The 22,842-nt window shown below is 34.8% G+C and overlaps 1 protein-coding gene across 2 annotated transcripts; it reads right to left on the bottom strand.

The window, feature by feature from the left end:
- Positions 1-176: 176 nt before the first annotated feature.
- LOC141659084 (ADP-ribosylation factor GTPase-activating protein AGD3) lies at positions 177-19,726 on the bottom strand. 2 transcript variants are annotated; one of them, XR_012549607.1, is made up of 22 exons: positions 19,497-19,726; positions 19,227-19,307; positions 18,939-19,112; positions 18,346-18,422; positions 17,738-17,838; positions 17,424-17,494; positions 17,161-17,223; positions 15,631-15,675; positions 14,725-14,790; positions 14,559-14,606; positions 14,367-14,462; positions 14,245-14,286; positions 13,327-13,542; positions 13,085-13,216; positions 12,768-12,992; positions 12,128-12,214; positions 11,704-12,045; positions 3,257-3,402; positions 3,013-3,106; positions 1,183-1,658; positions 620-932; positions 177-462 (listed from the first exon to the last, which is right to left on the bottom strand). XR_012549607.1 is itself a non-coding variant. In XM_074465816.1 (21 exons), exons 3-21 carry the CDS (start codon positions 18,981-18,983, stop codon positions 818-820), a joined length of 2,487 nt encoding a protein of 828 aa, XP_074321917.1. In that variant the 5' UTR covers positions 18,984-19,112; positions 19,227-19,307; positions 19,497-19,726; the 3' UTR covers positions 177-817. The 2 variants fall into 2 exon arrangements, 1 of the variants encoding a protein (XP_074321917.1); XM_074465816.1 differs by having other exon boundaries at positions 177-932.
- Positions 19,727-22,842: the final 3,116 nt, after the last annotated feature.

Below are 22,842 nucleotides of genomic sequence, written 5' to 3'. Positions count from 1 at the left end.
AAATACTGATGTGTCAAAGATGTAACTGGTAAGTTTCCTAATAATAATATGAACGCATATAACGTGTATATATATACGTCCCCCAAATCAAACCCACCAAGTGTATGACACATTATTTGGTAAAAAAAAATGGGAAATAAATATTGGGTACCTAGCACTACTCGGATAATAAATCATTCATGTTTACATGTTTTTATTACAAGAAATTGTAGAAATCCGAAAAAAAATCTAAAATTTTCCCAAATATTTACGTGTCAAAGTGAATTAGTTATTTTCTACCTTGCGCGTTCAAAAACTAAAACAATCAGTAACTAGCTTCATAAAATAGGAATACAATATACATACAACACTAAAGAAGAAAGAAGAAGAAAGGGCCAGTATATCACTTTTCTCCTGAAGCCAACGAGGTGTGATGCAAGGCAAGAATTCTCCAACATAATGAGCCAAGGTAACACCGACTACCTACCGTTGTCAACAGAAGAGCATCAACGTATTAACCCTTACTCCCAGCCAAAAAAAAACAATAAACACTATCAAAATCATAGATACTTTATAGAGTTCCCTTTTCCTAGGCATTTACTAAAGGCTCCCTTGACTAAATAGCTTAAGCAGCACTCACCTCAATAACACCATGCATAATTTAACTCGACACTTCACTAATCAAACATTGGCAAACACGAAGTACACCGGGTGCCTCTTCACTCTTGATTCCTCTTCGCTTACCGCGACACAATCAACTAGTTCCTGAATCTGAGAAATATATTTACACAAATTACCAACATCCTTAAGCACTTGGGTCCTCTGGCACATTAAGACCCTAGCCCTTTGAGTCTCGTAATAGAGGAATGACCTCATTATCCTCAAATTTTGACTCAATTGCAACCTCAATAGGGGTTTTACCTTCCCCGTTAACTCCACGTGGATCAGCACCCCTACAATTAAAGAAGAAACCCTTTTAATTGAAGTTTTAAGTAAAAAATGTAACAAGCATCAGAAAATCACAAAAACGGTGCCAGTCGACCTATTAAAAGCTTACACAATCTTAAGAGTAGATGTGTACTAGAATAGTTCAGGACACAAGAATAGGATACAATGGAAGCATTGACGTGATTAACAAGCAAAATCTTAAAAAAATGCAATCTGCATATAACATACGTCCATATGAGAATATCACGGAAATACCTCGTAAGAAGTAGCTTAGCAAATGCTGCTTTGCCGCTAAGAATACAATGATGCAGTGGCAGCTGACCTCTTGAATCAAGAGCATTTACATTTGCACCATACTGTAAAAGGAGATCCAACATGCCAATATCTGCAGCGTCACAAGCCAATTGAAGCAAGGAGCAACCACTTATATCATCCACTTCATGGTCTTCACTTGTATTTGCTATGCCTGAGTAGCTCAGAGAAGACTTTGCTGACAATTCCCGCATTAAACTTGTGCTATAATTAAGGTTTGTATGCTCTTGCAACAACATTACTTTCGCAAGGGTCAAAGAGCTACAAGGCACCTGCTCACATAAAGCATTAATATCCACTCCAGAAGTAACGATCAAACGATATACAGCTTTCTTGTCATTTGCACGAACAGCATCCCAAAGCTGTTGTTCCACTAAATGAAGTTCCTTGTGCTTCCTTACAAAAATCTTTTCTGCATACTGTAGGCATTAAAAACGGAAAATTAAGAGGATTTGGTAATACCGTAGTGACAAGACTCCTCCAAATAATCAAAAAATGAAACTAAATGGAATCATAAGGCTACTAGCAAGGCAAGAAAATACTAATAATGACCTAAACTATTATATCTATTTGGTCATATTAGCATATTAATACTTCAAGTATCGAGAGAGAGTAGTTTCCATAATCCAAATTTCAACATGTAGTATTAAACTATTTAGCACATACTAGTCCAAACAGGTCAAAAAAGGTCTTCTTTTTCACTACAAAAAATATGTGATGACAGTCACCACAATTATATATTTCTACAAATTACTTCCATAAAGTTCATTTTGTAGTGACAAAGAGACACTTCATGGGTGTGTTGCGATCGTTAAGCACGCCTTAACTCCACAATAGATGATATGGGCTGAGCCTGGACGGAATTCTTTTCAGGCACATCCCAAAAAGCCTCGGAATACTAATGGAGTTAACTGAAAGCTTATTAACTAACAATTTGACAATCCCATAAACAATGGGAGACAACTCCCAACAATCTTCTCCTTCACACATCATGCTCGACACCTGCTGAGTCCGCCTCTGACTCCCTCTGGCCCCTAGAAGTACACCTGCTCACCCTAGGCCCATGTTTACTTAAGCCAATCTGATTCCTCCCTAAGCCCATACTAGGGTAGTCCAACTCCATGACCCAATGGTCAATCTTGGACGGACCCTATCTGAAATTGTAATATTAAATCTATAAATCTGATATCAATTGTTAGGCTCCAAGCAAACTTTAACTCCACAATAAAATGATATTGTCCGCTTGCATAAATTTGTTTTTGGGCACATCCCAAAAGACTTCTTACTAATATTAATGGTGTTAACTTGGCTGGTCCCCCCCCCCCCCCTTTCAGAAAATGATGTAGGACAACTCCCAAAAGAGTGAAAAACACTTTATGCAGAGGTGATACTGCCTAAACAGCATATGCATATGTGCCTAGTCTATAATACAAGTTCAAAACTGCTCAGTGCTCAATTTTTCCCTGCAAATTGATTTGGACAACCAATTGTTGATGAGCCTTAAGAGATCATTTCTATTGGTAGCTTAAGAAGCTATCAGTCTTTAGGGAGTCTAGATTTCCCACTTGCAACTATATCCAAGGTAAAAACAGGCTAGCCAAGTTCTTGCATAGTAACGTAGGTTCAGCCAACTAAAACCAATATTAGGAGTGGGCAAGTTAGATTATTATTTTTGAAAAAGAAAGCATAATACAATATTGTTAACCCAAATCAAAACCACCCTGTATTCTTCCAGTCCTACCTCCTAAACAAAATGGAAATTTGAACGAATACCTTTGCATGAATAAACTTCTCCTTGATTAAAATGGAATCAGCATGACCAGGCTTGCTGATATAAAACATCTGCGATTTCTCAGGCTTGCACAAGCTTCAGCACAACAACCACAAGGTAATATTAGCAACTCCAGATGGAAATATAACATTAAATAAATTACATGAAGAAAGAAGGATTCACACATACTTCTGTGAATTCTATAGGTATGTCATTATAAATATTTGATTAAGGGTGGACTATTACCCTGTCGGCACAAGATCAACTTGAAAGACGCCTTTTGCTTGCAGCAATTCCTCCCAAACTGAATTTGCAAATGTGTTGCCCAAAGACTGAAACAAATTGATGACGGAAGGTTCCCATACTTTCACATCAAGAGTCAGGGATCTTACCTGAGACGGGCAAGTCAACCACAGAAAGCATAAGGATGATGAAGCATACATAAAAATTGCTAAAGACCATTTTTGCTGACTTTTAGAACAAAACAGTAACTAATCAAGTGAGCCTTTCAATGTACAAGCCTCACCTACAACGTATTAGTAGAAGTTATTATGTGAATATATACCACTACAGTTGTAGGTATTGCTTGCACAAGACAGATAATAGGGAAAATGAAAGACATAACAGAGTACCCTATCTACCCTCAAAATCAGAGGCCATGCAGTAATAATGCACTGCAGTAAGAACCATAACAGTGGAAAGAAATTTCATAGAAAACCCAGAAATGACTGAGATTGTATAGAAACTTATATATTCTTTGTAACATTTAAAACTATATGAAATCATGTTATATTTTATCCTTATTATTTGTTAGATTCTATTTTTGTTTATAAAAAACTCTTTTGGTATGAAATTAGAACCTAAAATATATGTAATTTGATTTAAGATTCTATGGCGTTCTTTATTGTTCTTTATATAGGGTGTTCTTTATGGAGCAATATATATATATACTCTTTTTATATATTATTCTTATCCATTATCTATGTTACTCGGACTCTTCATTTTACCTTCGAGTACCCGTGTCGACACTCGGACATTGACACACGGACTTGGACACTTATTTTAGGCTAAAATCATGTATATTTTTCAAAATATAGCCAACTCCGATACTTGGACACGTATCCATGCCGGACACTTATAGCCGAGTCCGAGTTTAAAATGAAATGTCTAAAAGTTAGAAGCCTGCACAAAGAGAAACGAATGGAATAGTCACAAATAATAAGATAATAGATTATTAGGGCATATTTGTAATTCCATATCAATACACACTACACAACTGCTCTCAGTACTCTATGCCGCCACTCCCTTGATTCCACGACCATATCCTAAATTCACGGTTCCCCGATCATGTCTCTATTGAGTGATAACTGTATGTTGCTGCTAAAGAGCGAAGAAAATTGTCGATTTGTTATTAGTTGTTCTAATATTCTTGATTCCTGCCTTAGGTTGTAATTCATTTTTTTCAAACAAATATAACTATAAAACTATGCTTCAGAGATGTAGGATTGATGTAAACTCGATTACACACATGTAATTTAATAATTTCACAGATTGATGGCCAAAACTTAAATGTGGCCAAATGTGTGGCTTAACATATATTTTTAATGCATTTAAGGGGTTCCACACAATTGACGTTTGGAAAATAAATGGACCAATAATATGAGGAGGGTAAAAGCGTATCTAGCACCCAAGACTCCGGGAAACAAATTTTCAATTGCTCTGTTCTCGATAATATGTATACATGCTGTATATATGAATTGTATATGTAAATGTTTATTACTGATTTGAAATGTAAAACCCTGATTTTCTAAATCATTTATCACTCCCGTAAAATAAATCCATACATACACAAATCTATATATATGTTAGCGTTCAACAGATTGATACACTAAGATTTGAACAGAGTGACTTCAATTAATCAATTATCAAGGTTATTAATGGATTAACCAAGCTAATCAACAATCGAATTGTAATTGCTAACGAACTCAATGAGTTAATAAAGAAGAATAAGAGATGAGAAGATAGAACAGTTGCTAGAGAGAGATGAGAAGAAGAATAAGCAATGTTTTGCTATTGAATTATCAGAATGAATCACACAACTCAAGTTCCAACTGTTTATACTGAAATTCAGTTGTAACAGAATTTCCCGCCAAAACATTGATACAAATTGTGCACTTGTTTTACTGACTTAAAACTGGAAATCTATACTATACTATAATAGCCGGAATAGAGATAATTTGGTTCAACGGTTTGATTCAACGATAATTCCCTAATTTTAATTATTACAAAAATAGATAAATAGTGTTATAAATCTAATAAACTACTAAATTATTGAACTACTACTAAATATAGTATACTTATCCTACTAAACTACGAATACAACTTATCCTATTATTAAAAGATATAAATAATAGTGTTATATATCTGCTAAACTACTAAATTGTTAAATTACTAGAAATAGTCTATTCATTCTACTAAATTACGACCACATGTTATTCTATTATTTTTATTATAAATTTATAATCATTATATATATATTTATATAAATATTTTAAAAATATAATATACTGGATAAATAAAAATTTAAAATATTAATGGGAACCTGTGCATCGCACGGGATTTATGCTAGTAAAATGTAAAAACAAGTTATTGTAATGCTACTATAACATATCCCCCTTCCAAAAAGACTTGACCTCAAGTCTGAAAGTAGCCCTGCACAACGGCTGGAAATCTCTCAGCAATCAACTCAGCACAAGAATTGTCAACTTCTGAGGTGTTCTTCCACTTGACCAAGTACTGAACTTGAGCCTTGTTCTGCACTTTGACCATCCTATGATCCAATATAGCTTCAATCTCTACAGGCTTGGACTGATTATCTTGCTGCACCCAATTAGGAACTGTGGATACCAATGGAGAAGGCCCATGAAATGCCTTTAACTGTGAAACATGAACTACATCATGTATTTTCACCTCTGATGACAATTTTAGTTTATAAGCAACCTTCCCAATCCTGGCACAAATCTAGAAAGGTCCACAGTAAGCAGAAGATAGCTTTTGATTACCCCTTGATTGCAGTGTGACCTATCTATAGGGTTGAGTCTTTAACCAAACCCAATCACCCACCTTAAATTCCCTCTCAGTTCTGTGTTTGTCAGCTTGAACCTTCATTCTATTCTGAGCTCTTTCCAAAAATAATTTCAAGGTAGATATCATTTGTTCTCTTCTTAGCATACTTCTGTCTACCTCATGATTATCAGTTTCACCCGGCAGATATGGCAGATGTAGAGGTGGGGGTTGGTTATAAACCACTTCATATGGAGTGATATGTGCTGCAGTATGATAATGTGTATTATACCACCACTCAGCAAGTGAAAGCCATTTACTCCATTCCTTCTCTTTGTCATTGCACATACATCTGAGATACACTTCCAAACACCTGTTTACCACTTTTGTCTGACCATCAGTAGCAGGATGATAAGCAGTTGACATTCTAAAAATAGTACCATGAATGGTGAACAAAGCTTGCCAAAACTTGCTAAGGAAAATTGAATCTCTGTCACTCACAATACTTTTAGGCCAACCATGCAATTTAAAAACATTATCTAGATAAACCTGAGCCACTTGCCCAGCATCAAAAGGGTGTTTTAAAGGCATAAAATGAGCAAACTTGCTTAGCCTATCCACCACTACAAAAATGACTGAATAACCAAGAGAATTTGGTAATCCGGAAATGAAATCCATGTTGATATCAGTCCATACCTCTTCTGGGATAGGTAGAGGTTGTAGTAAACCTGGATAAGCAGTTGTCTCATATTTAGTTTTCTGACAGATTTCACAATTTCTTATGAAAAAACTGATATCCTTACTCATGCCCCTCCATGTAAACAAATTCTTCACTCTCTGTGAAGTAATATCTCTTCCTGAATGACCTCCTTCAGGGGTTGAATGATGCCAAGAAATAATGTTGTGCCTTAAAGCTTGATCAGGGCCTATGATGATTTTGCCTTCTTTCTCACTAAACCATCCTGAATGGAAAAGTGTTCGACTACCTCCCCTTTCTGAAGATTATCACTCATTCCTTTGAGAAATGCATCAGCATTATAACTATGTTTAATCTGATCTCCCAAATCAGAAGAAATTACTGAAATTGCCCGACATAAGATGGTAGCTCCTTCCATTCTTGACAAAGAATCAGCTACCACATTATTAGTACCCTTATTGTACTGTATTTCATAGTCAAAACCCAACAGCTTTGACAACCAGAATTGCTGAAAAGGTGTTGATATCTTTTGCTCTAACAACCACTTCAAAGATTTTTTATCAGTTTTGATATTGAAATGTCCCTCAATCAAATAATGTCCCCACTTTTGAACAGCAAAAACAATGGCTAGTAACTCTTTTTCATATACAGATAAATTTGCCATTTTGGTCCCAGAGTTCTACTAAGAAAGGCTAAAGGATGTCCTTCTTGTAAAAGAACTGCACCAATTCCTTTTTTGGAAGCATCAGTCTCTACAATAAAGGTTTTTGTAAAATCAGGTAAAGCTAAAACTGGACTGGAAACTAAAGCCTGTTTAATGATTTTAAAAGCTTGTTGAGCCTGATCAGTCCAGCAAAAGGCACCCTTTTTAAGCAGATCAGTTAAAGGTTTGCATAGAATAGCATAACCTCTTACAAATTTCCTGTAGTACCCTGCTAGGCCTAAAAAACTCCTTAAGTGCTTCAAAGTCTTGGGAATAGGCCACTCAACTACTGCCTGAATCTTCCTTGGATCTGTGGAGATACCTTCTGCAGAAAAGAAATGTCCTAAATACTCAATCCTATCCACAGCAAAAGAACATTTTGACTCTTTAGCATATAACTGATTTTGAGCCATCAATTGAAAAACTTCTCTCAAATGTATCCAGTGATCTGTTTTATTCTTGCTATACACCAATATGTCATCAAAAAACACTAGAACTGTCTTTCTCTTCAGAGGTTTGAAGATATTATTCATCCATCTCTGGAATGATGCTGGAGCATTAGTCAAGCCAAAAGGCATAACTAAAAACTCATAATGACCAGTGTGTTTTAAAAGTTGTTTTAAACACATCATCCTTGTGCAATCTCATTTGATGATATCCAGCTCTTAAATCCAGCTTGCTAAAAACTGCTGATCCTGCTAATTCATCCATCAATTCTTCAATTACAGGAATTGGAAATTTATCTTTCACAGTCCTTTTGTTCAGTTCCCTATAATCTATACATAACCTCCATGTACCATCTTTTTTCCCTACTAATACAACTGGTGAAGCAAATGGGCTAGCACTGTCTTGAATTATCCCCCTATCTAACATTTCCTGAACCAATTGTTCTATAATATCTTTCTGCCTCAAAGGATACCTGTAGGGTCTGATGTTGACTGGCCTTGCTCCTGGTATTAATGGAATCTGATGATCCAAAATACCCCTAGAAGGTGGTAACTCTGAAGGTTCTGCAAACACTTGACTGAACTGATCTTTAAGCTTACTTAATTCTTTGCAATCTGGAGACTTCTCTGTTACTTCCAACTTTGTATTGACCAACTGTTAAAAACACAATTGAGCAGCACTTTTCATCATTTTCTTTGAGGGTCCTTTTTCTAAAACCTTCATTTTCTTTCGTGGAATTCCTTTCAATGCAATAGACTCATCATTGATTATAAAATCCATCCTCAAATTCTTAAAATCCCAGTAAACAGGTCCTAATGTAGATAACCATTGAATTCCTAATACCATATCACAGCTGCCCAGAGAAATTAACATTACTTCAGTAGAAAAACCAACATTACCCATTTCCCAATCAAATTGTCTACAAATTTGATTGCAATTCATCTGATTTCTATCTGCTACAGTAATTTGTTGTGTTGGCATATTTTCAACTGTAATTCTTAACTCTTTGGCTATCCCTTCATCTAAAAAGTTGTGAGTGCTGCCAGTATCAATCAGAATATGAATAATTTTTCCTTTAACACAACCTTTTACTCTCATGGTCTGGAAATTCTGATTTCCAGCCAATGCATTCACTGAAATCAAAGGTTCTTCAACTAGACCAGCCTCCTCACCCTCACACTCTAACTCTACACTTCCTTCCTCTTCTGTATTCCAGTTATTCTCAAAATTGCTAACCCTTTCTCCTGGAACTTCTACAGTAAATAATTGAGGTTCCTTGAACTTACATTTATGACCTCTCTCATATTTCTGATCACGGAAATAACACAATCCTTTTGCTATTTTCTCAGCTCTTATGTCAGCAAGAATAAACCTGTTCCTTCTAGTGAAATGCTGATTTCCTGAATCATTATTTGCAGGCTTTAAAAGGATACTAGGAGTAGGCAACAAAGGTGGTTTCACATTAGCTAACATGGCTTTGTTCTGTGTCTAAAAACCTTGTTTATAGGCCTTATTAACCTGTAATGACTCTTCCTATAGTCTTGCATACTCAATTGCCTCAGTAATTGATGTTGGCCTAAATGCCTTAACAAAAGGTTTTACTGCAGGTCTCAACCCACCAATAAAACTATCCAAAAATATAACCTTCAGGCAACACATGATTACTTTGCAACATTACAGACCTAAGGTTCTCAAATTCATCCACATAAGTCTCTAATTCCCCTACTTGATACAATTTATTAAATTGTTCAACTATATTAAGCCCAGATTCATCTCTAAATCTCCCTGTCACATCCACAATCAATTCTTCCCAGCTTACATACTTCCTAGCAGACAAGTAACTAGTGACCCAACCCTCTGCTTTATCAATCATATGCAAAGAAGCAGTATCTACTTTCTGAACATCGGTAATCTTACACAACTCAAAGTATTTACTACACTTCTCAATCCAAGTTCTTGCATTAGATCCATTAAATTTTGGAAACTCAAGTTTAGGAATAAAATGCAAGTTCTGGTTAAAATTGTTACCAGGTTCACCCATAGATCTTCTACCATTAACGTCATTCCTTGGTGTTAACTCTGATTCCTGATGATTCTTCTGCATTTCTACTATAGCCAGCACCAATTTAGCCAAAGTTTCCTCCATGCTTTTGTTCTGTACTTCCTGGTATTTCGGGAACGAATCCAATCTCTGATTCACAGCTTTAATGTGTTCATCCATCGATGCTGATCCCTTCCTGGTGTTTGGAGCCAGACTGAATTTTCTTTGTATGCAAACCTTTAATGGCGGATATAAAGCCCTAAATCGAACGGCTCTGATACCATTGTTAGCGTTCAACAGATTGATACACTAAGATTTGAACACAGTGACTTCTATTAATCAATTATCAAGGTTATTAATGGATTAACCAAGCTAATCAACAATCGAATTGTAATTGCTAACGAACTCAATGAGTTAATAAAGAAGAATAAGAGATGAGAAGATAGAACAGTTGCTAGAGAGAGATGAGAAGAAGAATAAGCAATGTTTTGCTACTGAATTATCAGAATGAATCACACAACTCAAGTTCCAACTGTTTATACTGAAATTCCGTTGTAACAGAATTTCCCGCCAAAACATTGATACAAATTGTGCACTTGCTTTACCGACTTAAAACTGGAAATAAAATGTAAAAACAAGTTATAGTAATGCTACTATAACAATATAAATATAAAATGACCTTAAGATAAAGAACCCCACATATTGAGACAGATCTTTTCTGTATTGGGTTTATTAGATTATTTGTGTGTGTGTGCGCGTGTGCGTGTGTGTGATATTTTGGCTTTGGGATTGGCAGGGGGACGGATACTATGAGGGTGAGTTGACCAAGTTCGTTTTCTAGGTTATTTGTGTAAGACTAAATTGCACTGACCTATTTCTGTATTTACATAAGGACCACATGTTAGTTTAATTTTAACAGAAGATGTACTAAGCCCCTCAAGTGCATTTAAAAAATTATATATTTCGCCCTGCATTTGGCCACTTTTAAGTTTTGGCCATCTATCTGTGAAATTATTAAAACATAGGTATATATAGTGCAATTTAATGTTCATAATATACTTGTATTTTTTAAGTCTTGCTGAATTATTTTAAAAACTAGATTTTTATTGTCGGGTATTATCCAAATCTAATCCAGAAATTTATGGGTTTTGGGCATATCCAAACCCGATCCAAAATGCATTGGTTCTGGTTTGGATTTCGATTTTCGGGTATTTTTCGGGTTTGGGTTGGGTATGGTAAAAAGAATCAGGTCTGGGTTTGATTTTGGATTTTGCCTACCCGACCCAGTTGACATCCCTAATCAGAGTAGCTATGACTACAACATCAACTAAGTTTTCACTCTGTCAAAAATCTTTCCAAAAAACGTGTAAACGAGATGAGGGTTCAACAAAGTGGTTTATGGATCAGTTGAGTGCATTATCTACATCTACAGACCTTGCACTGAACATAAGAGGATCATTTATTTATAATAGGTAACTTTTTATAAAAAAAAAAAAACCTTCTACGTATATATGTTGAATTCTTTTAAATTAGGTAGTAGTTCTGGAATTAGCTTGCTGCCAACTCAAAAATTCTGGTCCATTGCTAAACAGAACTATAAAAGGTGATACATGAACTTAAGTTCTTTCCCCCATCGAACAAGATTTAATAAATTGCTGAAACAACATTACAGTATTGGAAACTAAAAGGTAGGAAAACTATTTAAAGAATAAGTTTAAAGACAGTTGTCAAACAAAGTTTACCTTCGATATGTGCACACCAAGGTTACGGTGAACACCTGAACATTCAATACATACAAGAACACCAAGATTTAATGATGCCCAATCAGGTTCCGGGGACCCGCAGTCAGCACATTTATCATTTCCCGTTACTTTCCGCAGAATGTCAATCGGCTTCTCATGTTTCACACCCGGTCGTTGATGTTGTGAAATCCTTGATGGTCGTTCATGATGAGAATGAGCAGAGGTAAGCCTCTCCGTTGTGTATTCCTCAACAGCAGTGTGATCAAAATCCGAGCTTTCAAATGAACTGCTGTCACTGTTAGATCGATGATGACTACTTCCAATAGGACTAGCAGGCAGACACTGATACAGAATGACCACAGATGTCACAAAATGATTGACAATAAAGTGTACAAATTCGCAATTAAATGCAGCACAAATTTACCCTCTCAGGAGATTGGGAACTCAATAAAGAAGCAATAACTCCTGTTATCTTTTCAATCCAATCCATTTGATCCAGGGCACTTTCAGCCTTCAATACGGTCAAAATAAATCATTAAGCCCATGATATATATCAAGTTCGATGTCAATAACATTAAAGAAATTTAAAAACTGTGTGAATCCTAATAATATCAAATCCTAAATACAATAAGCGTAGGAAGGATCTTCAGTTACCACTGGACCACCATAAGCCTAGCGACCATTAGATATACCACTTATAGATGGCTCAGAATTTGTGCCAAGTAAACTCTAGGGCTCGATTCTTCAAAATAACAAGAAATAACCAGATTTCATCAACTATTCGTAGAATAAGAATAGGGCTCGATTGTTGGCATTTGCAAAAAAATAACATAATTAATTATTGTTACTCCAAAAAACAACACATATTTTACATATAGATAATGTTTCGATAAATCATGACAGCAATACCATAAAAACACAATACATATATATAGTTATTAAAAAGCTAACAACCCTGTGCATTCGAACAATAAGTGTATTTAATAACAAGTGAATACATACCCACAAATATTGTAATCAATTAATATTTTATTTTCATCATGGGCATGTGGGAGCGGCTCTACCTGCAAAGTGTAATTTTTTGTTGGTGAAATAATCCTGAAGCAAAATCGCAGATCCGATTGGTCAGCGTCAACTTTAATTGTTGATGTCAGTAAATTGACAGTATGATGAGCAACTGATTTCTCATCATGGGCACCGCCATGATAATGAGAAGAAAGCCACCGACTTAGCAATCCAGAACCAAGTTCAGAACTATTTCTTTGACCAGCAAGTTGACTGCCAGACCCCTAAATATATACTTAATAACAATAAGAGTAGGCAGGATAGACATTGAAATGTAGCATTTTAACCTGAAAATAAACTCAAGAAGATTACTTACAGATGGTTTGCTACTCTGTTTACGGTAATAATACAACATCCCTCGGCTATCAAGAACAAAAAACCTTCGTTTCCAGTCACCTCTCAAATTCGAAGAACGTTTAGAAAGATAACCTTGCCGAATAGTTTGAACCTGTTATTAGCACAACTTCATAAGCATCTTAGGCACGGAATTGAAAGGCAACAGATGAAAAGAAAACAAATCACGCAATCAAAGACAAAACTACAGAAATAATTATTCACCTTTCCCTTTGCAGCAGATTGCATCACTAACTCTATCTGTTTATGAGAACTTCTACCTATGGCCTGTATGCCATCTCCATTAGGAGACCTATTAGAACCATTTGAGGAGCATCTGCTATCTCTATCTATCTGCCTTTTGTACTCTTGCATCCGTTCATTAAGGTTTGCCTGCTCGTAATTTGATCTTTCTCTAGACTGTTGCGCATAAGTCAGGACCTGATAAATAACATTTGCAAACAGCAACTTTATATATGTTTCTTCAATTATAAAGCATCTTACAAGCTATGCTGCTCCATCTTCCAATTAATTTCTTTCATGCAAAAAATAATCAACCTAAGAATTAAACTACACTTCACATACAATTTCAGATCTATGAGTTATATACAACACTAGGATGTAATGAAGCTACTTCCTTCAGAAAGCTTTATCACTCGATGTACACAATCTATCCTTTTGAGACTTCCATTTATACCCAGAGTCACAAAAGAATTATTCATTTGAGGCGTAACTGGTCATTAGATTGCTGATCACCCACAAAGTAGCAATGGATATATTCAAGTAGCAACCAACTGATATACTTCAATTTACGACATGTATCCCAATTTTTCAATCAAATGGAAAATTGAGTACAAAGAAAATTTGCTAGCTACGCAGTACTTCCAGCTGCTAAAATAAGTAAGAGTATAGCTGACATTTTTTAATCAAATTGAATATTGTATATAAAAAAAAATTGTGTCCTAGGCAGTACTTTTAGCGGCCCAGAATACTTTAGTGCATAAGTAAAAGCCAGGCCAACCTACTTCCAAAGTGATGCTCCTGACTCTTAAGTGAGATGTAATCATATTTATAAATACTAAAATGTACAAGCAGCCAGCTGAAACCAGATATGATTTTGATAAAAGGCTTTTACTAACAAACCTGGTTAATATAAGGTTCCATCTGATGCAGCAGCTCATACCCCTAGATGCGCCAAAAGTTAAGTAAGCTCATTGAGCATAACAGCAGCACAGAAATTAATAAGTTTTTAACATAAAATTTACCTGTTTAAAGTAGCGGAGATGGGCATCCATCGTACCACTAACTGCTTCCAAAAATTCAAACCTCTTTTTTGCTTCAACATTAGAAACCGCAGTTACCTGCGCAAGAAAGACGATAGGTTCACTATTGCAGGAAGCTACAATCTTACCCCTGTTAGAATGGTGATGGTAGAAAGTGAAGAAAATTTCACACACCAGACTAAAGCGAGCTTGCTCAAAAGTAGATCTTGCTCTATGAAGATCCTGAAATTCAGAAACCTAATATTAGAAATTAGAGAATGCAATATGGATACTGAAGTACACAAGTTCACAATATAATGCAAGTCATATGAACTGCTCAGGCGTGATACTGGTAATTAACCTCTTCTAACATAGTAGCTATATCACCCTTTGTACCTTTCCTCAGTGACAAAAACTTTTCACGAGCCTGATGACAAAAAAAGAAGTCATAACCGCAATACAGGGACGATCATATTATTACATCATATATACAGCCGCTGCAACACAATATTGGATATTCAAACAGTTGTCAATGGTGTTGACAAAAGTAGGTTGATTTGATGCATTTTTTTGCCATATATACATTTCAAAAAAATAACACAACCAGTAATGATATTGGGGATGTTTGGATTAGCTTTTTTACATCTTATAAGAGGAAAAAAGTAACCTAAGAAAACAGGAACACTATTTCCATTATTAAAAATGTTGGGATTCTACAATTTTTATGGAAAAAATTCTTAAAACTTTTATCACAGTAAACTCATAAGAAGTGTAATATACTTTATCTATACTGGATAAACAACTCACGAGCCATCAGAATAAATAAGTATGGTATATAAAACTGAGCTAATAATCAGATGAGAGAAGTTTAACTGAAAATTTAACAATGGTACCCTGAGTTATACTATTCCTTTAGCTTCAGTACACATCCCTCTAATGTTGTCCTAAAACAAAGAACAAGTATATTCACTCAACTAAATTTTTTCATAAGCAGAAACTATAGTTAAACGATAGACATAGGAAAGTTAACTTGCTAACCAGGAAGAGATTCATCAATAATTAACGAGGTCAAGGTTTCATTAGAAAGAAATACCCACTAATAACACACAGAACTTTGGGTTTAAAACTAATAATTTAATTAAGGTAAGCGTTGGAGACAAGTTGAAATTACCAATTAACAATTTTTATGTTGATCCTATACTTTGTCTTTTAACACATCAAAACAGAGTGCTTGATGAAGAAAGGAGCTAAGACTTGCGACACTCACCTGGTCATAAGTAAGGCTAGCTTTGTCAAAACGCTTCCGAGCTTCCTACATTATCACTAGACCGTTAAGAAGCAACATAGCAATGAAACACCAGAACTGATTGGCATATGATAATTCCATGATTTGACCAGAATGGCAGAATGTAGATGATTAAACATGAGAAACACAGGCAAAATAAAACATAGCGTATCACTAGGTCAGCTTAACCATTTAAGGGTCGGAAAATTTCTACGATAATCAAATACACGTGAACATCGAAACCACAAATTTCAGCATATGAAAGCTAAAACCACATTTCGGTAAAGCAGGGTAACTATTCAAGTGGAAACATAATGTGTTCATCTACATGAGAAATAAATGATTACAGCATTGGGCTTGAAAAAGGATTTATAAAAGGAAAAAAAAAAGATATAGGCTCAGCGATTCAGTTGCATAAGAACTACTGGCCCATAAAGTTCTCAAAGCAGAAGAAATGAAAGTGTTTAGAATGTAGCCCATAACAAGAAAAGTATCTTAATTTCAATAATCATTTGACCTATTGTGCCCTAAGGTATCCGTGCATGTATCGGCAGTAGGCCTTAAGTATCTAAAATCATCCAATTTATATATTTGTGCCCTATTGAAGTAATGAGGTGATCATTAAAAGGCATAACACACCCCAAATAAAGAGCCGGTCGCATTAGACAAATGTCATTATTGCGCTGACGAACAGACCAAATTTAATTCTGAGCTTGTCCAAGCCTACCCAGTTCGGCACACTTACACAATAAAAAGGACCAACACATCTCGCCTAGAAGTTATATTTGTGTCGTATACTTGCGTGTTTTATGCATCATTTCACCACCTCAAATACAACCCAAATCGTTCTGCGTACCTCATTACTCATTGCTCAACACTAACAGGGCATGTCGTGTATTTGCAAAATGTATGCAAAACCTTTTCTCTTTTGTGTACAGAATGATGTAAGAAAACGGAATGACACATGTGATACACACACACAAACACAAAACACACACAAATATTTACTTAGCGAAAAAATATATACATACATAAATGATTTAATTGTTAAATTAATATAACGATGCTAAATATAATTACTTTAACTAGCACAATACTTAAAGTACTTGTATTTAGTAAAGTAATAAATTAATATTAAAATTATATATATTATTTAGAATATATACGTATATATATGTTTGTGTGTGTATTTGTATATTTACGTATATATTACTAATGCATAATAATTATATTCTTAAATAAGCGTACTTCGTGTTACACGAACATGACAAAAAATCATTTTTGGCACCCACAACATTATCACAAGGATCAGAATTCAAATATGATTGCTTTTCCTGTGGTGTACAAAATTAAAAGGTCTAATTCACATTTCGCATGTCTAGAAATACCTAATGGATAGGCAAAAAAAACTCAAGTAGTCTATAAACACAATTTCTTGTGTCTGCTATGTAGCTATTTTACGCAACATAAAACTATTCTATACTACTAATCATATAAAAGCAGATGAGATACCTTAACATCATGCAAATCTATATTGACAAATTGCAGCAGCCGGTCATTAAGCAGATTCTCAACCTGATCACCGGAAAAGATCAAATAAGAAACCAGCTAGCATAAAAAATAGAACAAAGAATGAACAAATACTTATGAAACTAAATTTGACGGTAATACAAATGTTAACATACTTCAATAAACATGTAAGAAACATTCCAATGACCAATAATGATAACGATTCCATGCAAGAACCTTAAAAAAGAATAGAAACAAAAGCTGACCTGTGACCGAAGAACTTCCTTGTATGTTCCGATTTCCCTCAGTGCAATAGTAAATTTTGTCATAACAGGACCTGATATTTAGTAGCAAAACCTTCAGTAAGCACACATCATTCATTTACTTTTCCTACTTCTTTCACTTTATTGTTCTTTTCAATTTAAAAAAATACAAACTTTGATACCACCATGACCACCTATGTTTTAGTTACACATACATAAATCTATCACGGTCATTTCTCAGCTAACACAAAATCAGATCTAGATGACTAAATATATATCACATAAATGTGTTATAAAGTAACAAAGCTGCGACACACCTCCAAAAGCAACACTAATAGGATCATTATGCCCTCCACCAAAAGTTTCAAGGGCACTAGCAAAAGCAATGTCCCCGTCATATCCTTCCCCGAGTCCTTCCCTGCATGTTTAAGTTATATACAAAGAAAAGGTCAAATAAGATGCAGAACTTCCACTCCAATTATTAAGGTGATTATACAAAGACTAATAGTCACCAAGTCTTCGCAATTTACATTTCCTTAAAAATCCCCAGCAGCAAAAACTACAATTCATTTGATGAAATAAATGTGCTATGATTAGCACAAAAATATATAATTACTAACTTAACAGACATCCTAGCTCAGAAACGAACAAATTATCATGAAAAAACTAATTGGAAGAATCTCTCTGGTGCACATGAGGGGTATTGATGGTACATAACTAGATATATAAAGAAAATACAAAGGTAAACTGATAAATCAGATGAAACACATTGTTCTGGATGAAACTAATTTTGTGAAGAACTACGTAGCTTACAACAGAAGTGGACCGACGGAAATCTGAACCATTCTCAACAAAAGCCAAAATCAGCAATGATATGTTTTAAAAATGTAACAAAAAATATAATTGCAGCATTAATTCAACTCACGTGTACTTTCGGCATCCTTTGTAAAACCTTAAACTTCGATCCCTCAGGGATTCAGCACCTTCCTCGAAGCTTTGTATCTGTTTCATATAATTCATTCATTGTTGCCATATGGGAGGAGAACTCAGTAGTAAGAAGTATAAAGGAATTAAGATTAAACAACAAAAAATATGTGGATATTGCACTTGATGAGAGTTTAGTTTACTCAACTTATTTGACAGTCTGGTAACTATCAAATTAGTTAGCAAAAAAAGTAAATAATCGCGAATGCGCATGATTAAATCTGTATAAAGACATAATTAGAAATATATCAAGAACTGTAACGTGCAGCAGTGACAACAAAGCAGTCTAATTAGGTATAAACATTGAAGATAAAGTGAACAGACGGATGCTTATAAAAAATAATAACACGATCAAAGAGAACTTACAGCAATATGTTGGACATAAAGGAGAATTTTTTTTTTTTTTGAAAATATAATTATTGCTGCTGTAGAGTACAAGTACAGGCACATGGAGATGGAGATGGAGAGGGAGAGGGAGGGAGGGAGGGAGGGAGAGAGAGAGAGAGAGAGAGAGAGAGAGAGAGAGAGATGAACCTGTTTTCTAAACATAGGAGAATCATCGAGCTTGGCAAAATGCATACTGATGCGGGCGATTAAACTGACAAGGGATAAATGTGTGTATGTTTGTAAAAAGTGGTTTGTAACATTACATTGATAAAAAAAAGGTGGATCTAATTTAATTGCAATCCCCTGAAATAAAAATGCTCTCTGCAAAATCAAACAACAAAGTGAGCAGCTCGATCTTAGATCAACACCAGGAAGCAATTATTCATATATACTCTTGTATAAAACACAAACAACCAAAGTAACTAAAGTCAGTACCAGATAGATAGATGTGGAAAGATAGGTAAAGTGCTGGAGTTACTAGGAGATGATTCGAGGTGTTGATGGTGGTGTAAAACCCTAGAACAACAACAACTGATTAATTGAATAGCCCCCAGAAAAGTATACTAGTAGTGACTGCAACTAAAAATACTAAAACTGTGTAGTACTAGAATGTAATAATAATCGTACTAGTAGAATTCTAATAATAATGTTACTATTAGTAGTTAAATAGCTTAAAATCTCAAGTGAAGTCTGGGGTTTACTTGCCTTTGAGAACAAATAAAATTGTTTTGGCTGAATAGAAAACCACGCAAACACAAACACTACCTAGTTGGTAGTATAAACTTAAACTATAAACAGACAGACAGACAGGCGGACGGACCGACCGATCTTTGATAAAAGTGAAGTGTGGTTCTTTTGCCCTTCTCCTCTCTCTCCACTGCCCCCTTTTTCTTTTTTATATCTACCAATTTTTTATTCTTATTTCCACCCCCCTTTCTCTCTGTCTTTTTTGAATTTCATGTGCCTCCTATCATTATGCAAGACGTGGGAGGTTGGTCCATTTGGTCACTATAACCACACTCGTAAATGGCATACTTTACCCTTCACGTTACTTTTTTTAATACAAACTAGCACAAAAATTTATTAAAATATTAAAACTTAGTTGGAATAAACTTTCAAACCGCTAACTATAATTTAATTCTAAAATATATGAGATATTCAATTTTTTTAAACTAAAAAATATTACAATAACCTCTCCAACAATTCAACCTCCACTTGTTATCAAACTTGTAGTATCACAATTGATATTCACATAAATATCATCTATAACACATGCTCAAAATTATGGAAAAAAAATAATGTGAAATATGAGTTCTTACAATATTTATCACCGTCCCAAATTTGATATAAGTCTTACGAATCTCCCAAACTATCATATAAATCTTTCTCGAATAAATTACTGAAATTCTTAACATGACTTATTATAAACATATTAAAACATAACACGCTAAAATCCCAATAAGATGGGTATGCTTAACAACCTTGATGACAGTGTACTCAACAAGATCTCATCCAAAAAGGATTAAACCTTGATTTTATTGAAAAAATGATAAATATAAGAGAATATGGGAGAGCGAAAGGGAATGAAGATGAAGTTGAAAGTGGAGAAGTTACGGCCACAACCCTATGTGACGCCCTCCAAATCCGGGGTCTAGATTTGGGGGTCACTAACTGCTAAACAATAAAAATAATATACACAGCGGAATTAAAATACTATTTATAACCCCTGCATACATAAGGATTGAGAACATGTTATAATATGAAACAAACACTATATCAAACCATTACTTAGTACAACTATAAACCTGATAAGGATAACCTCTACATGAAGTTATGTTAATCCTCAAAAGTCTAATAAGTTTTACAAACCAGTTCATTATTATTATTACACAACAAACTAATTTACAGACTACGCCAACTCCAAGATCCTACATGTTACTGCTGGGGCACCTGAAACCTAAAGATCTAAGGATGCACCAGAGGCACCCTCTTCCTAACAGTGTGCAACAGACGAGGCATCTCAAGCCCTCTCTGAAAGATCAGCATAATAAAACAAGTATGAGTTGTGAAATGCTCAGCAAACAGTATAAAATATGTGCTCGGGATGATAATAATAGTATTGTGCTGATAAAGAAAGAACAACAGATAAATAATAATATTTGCATAATAATCAAAGCTACATAAGCTGTGAACAACAAATAATAAGTTTTTGAGATTGGATTCTTTTAACTAATGGACGTACTACTACATTTTGATCAGCTACTGTAATAGCACTAGATCATGTTTCACAGGAACATGTCTGAAATCAAGAGTACTCTGATAATTGCCACATATCGGCCACCACCGATATTCATTTAATGGCAACATATCGGCCACCACCAATATGCATTTAATTATGACATATCGGCCACCACCAATATGCATTCAAACACGACATATCGACCACCACCAATATGCACTCATCCAATCAAAATAATTTTATAAAGAAAATCGAATCGATGGATATCTTTAGATTATCAACTCCCCATTTAACATGGTCCGAAGTAATCTCAACAACTGATGGTGAGATAACTAGTAAGGTTAGTTATTCGCTAAATATCAATATTATGTTCCACTGTATAGAGTAAAATGAGATAACATAGTTATTTACTATCTATCAGGAATAAGATCAAACTTCCAGTAGAATAATTACTAGAATTGTCTGACTCAAACAATCGAAGAGTATTTGAAAGTACTGTATCAAAAGGATTTTACCTAACAACAAATATCAATCTCAAGTATATAACATTTCTCTATTATGAAATTGGAATAGGACAGGGGTACTTGCCAGATATGCAAATTTTGGATTTAACCTTGTTAACCCTGACTACCTTCATGGACTTGATTCTATAAATCAAATGCACTTATTTAATAAACCAGACAAAACTCGAAGGACGTCTATACGTCTCAGCCTAGACTGAGAAATCAATTAAATTTCTGGCTGCATTTCAACTTGTAAATTAACTCATATAGATTTAAGAATAATTAAGCATACCTAACTTACTTACCAACCTTGAAAAGGTAGATTCATCTAGTGGCTTGGTAAAGATATCTGCAAGCTGCTTCTCACTTGGAACAAAATGTAGTTCTACAGTACCATTCATTATATGTTCCCTTATGAAGTGGTACTTGATATCTATGTGCTTTGTCCTTGAGTGTTGTACTGAATTTTCAGTGATGGCAATTGCGCTTGTGTTATCACAGAAAATAGGAATCCTCTCAACTTGCAAACCATAGTCTAGCAATTGATTTTTCATCCATAATATATGTGCACAGCAACTACCAGCAGCAATATATTCAGCTTCAGCTGTAGAAGTAGAAACTGAATTTTACTTTTTACTTAACCAGGACACAAGCTTGTTTCCTAGAAATTGACAGGTTCATGTTGTACTTTTTCAATCAATTCTACAACCTGCATAATCTGCATCTGAATAACCAGTTAGATCAAAACCAGAATCTCTAGGGTACCAAATGCCAAGTTTTGGTGTTCCCTTGAGATATCTGAAAAATCTCTTAATAGCTATTAAGTGAGATTCTTTAGGATCAACCTGAAATCTAGCACAAATATATGTAGCAAACATTATATCTGGCATACTAGCTGTTAAGTACAAAAGTGAGCCAACCATGCCCCTATAACTTGAAATGTCCACAGACTTTTCAGTAGTGTTTAATTCAAGCTTAATTGCAGTGGCCATGGGAGTTTTTACAGATGTGTAATCCACTAGATCAAACTTCTTTAAAAGATCAAAAATATATTTAGTTTGACTAATGAATATTCCATCACTAACTTGCTTAACTTGTAAACCAAGAAAGTAAGTCAGTTCTCCCATCATACTCATTTCATACTTACTTTGCATCAATTTGGCAAACATTTTGCAAAGTTTCTCATCTGTAGAGCCAAAAATAATATCATCTACATAAATTTGAACAAGTATAATAGAGCCATTAATATTTCTAAAGAATAAAGTTTTATCTACAGTACCTCTTGTGAAATGGTTTTCCAGAAGGAACT

This window comes from Apium graveolens, chromosome 5, assembly GCF_009905375.1.
Source record: "Apium graveolens cultivar Ventura chromosome 5, ASM990537v1, whole genome shotgun sequence".
Lineage (NCBI taxonomy): Eukaryota > Viridiplantae > Streptophyta > Magnoliopsida > Apiales > Apiaceae > Apium > Apium graveolens.
This window is presented reverse-complemented; position numbering and strand designations above follow the sequence as displayed.

Bases quoted from the DNA above. Each gene is read 5' to 3' on its own strand.
- LOC141659084 (XM_074465816.1), bottom strand. From the start codon at position 18,983: ATGCATTTTGCCAAGCTCGATGATTCTCCTATGTTTAGAAAACAG. The intron at 17,495-17,737 runs GTGTGTCGCAGC...ACTAAATATCAG, and splicing joins TATTAGTGTTGCTTTTGGAG to GTCCTGTTATGACAAAATTT. The intron at 12,993-13,084 runs GTAAGTAATCTT...GTATATATTTAG, and splicing joins AACAGAGTAGCAAACCATCT to GGGTCTGGCAGTCAACTTGC.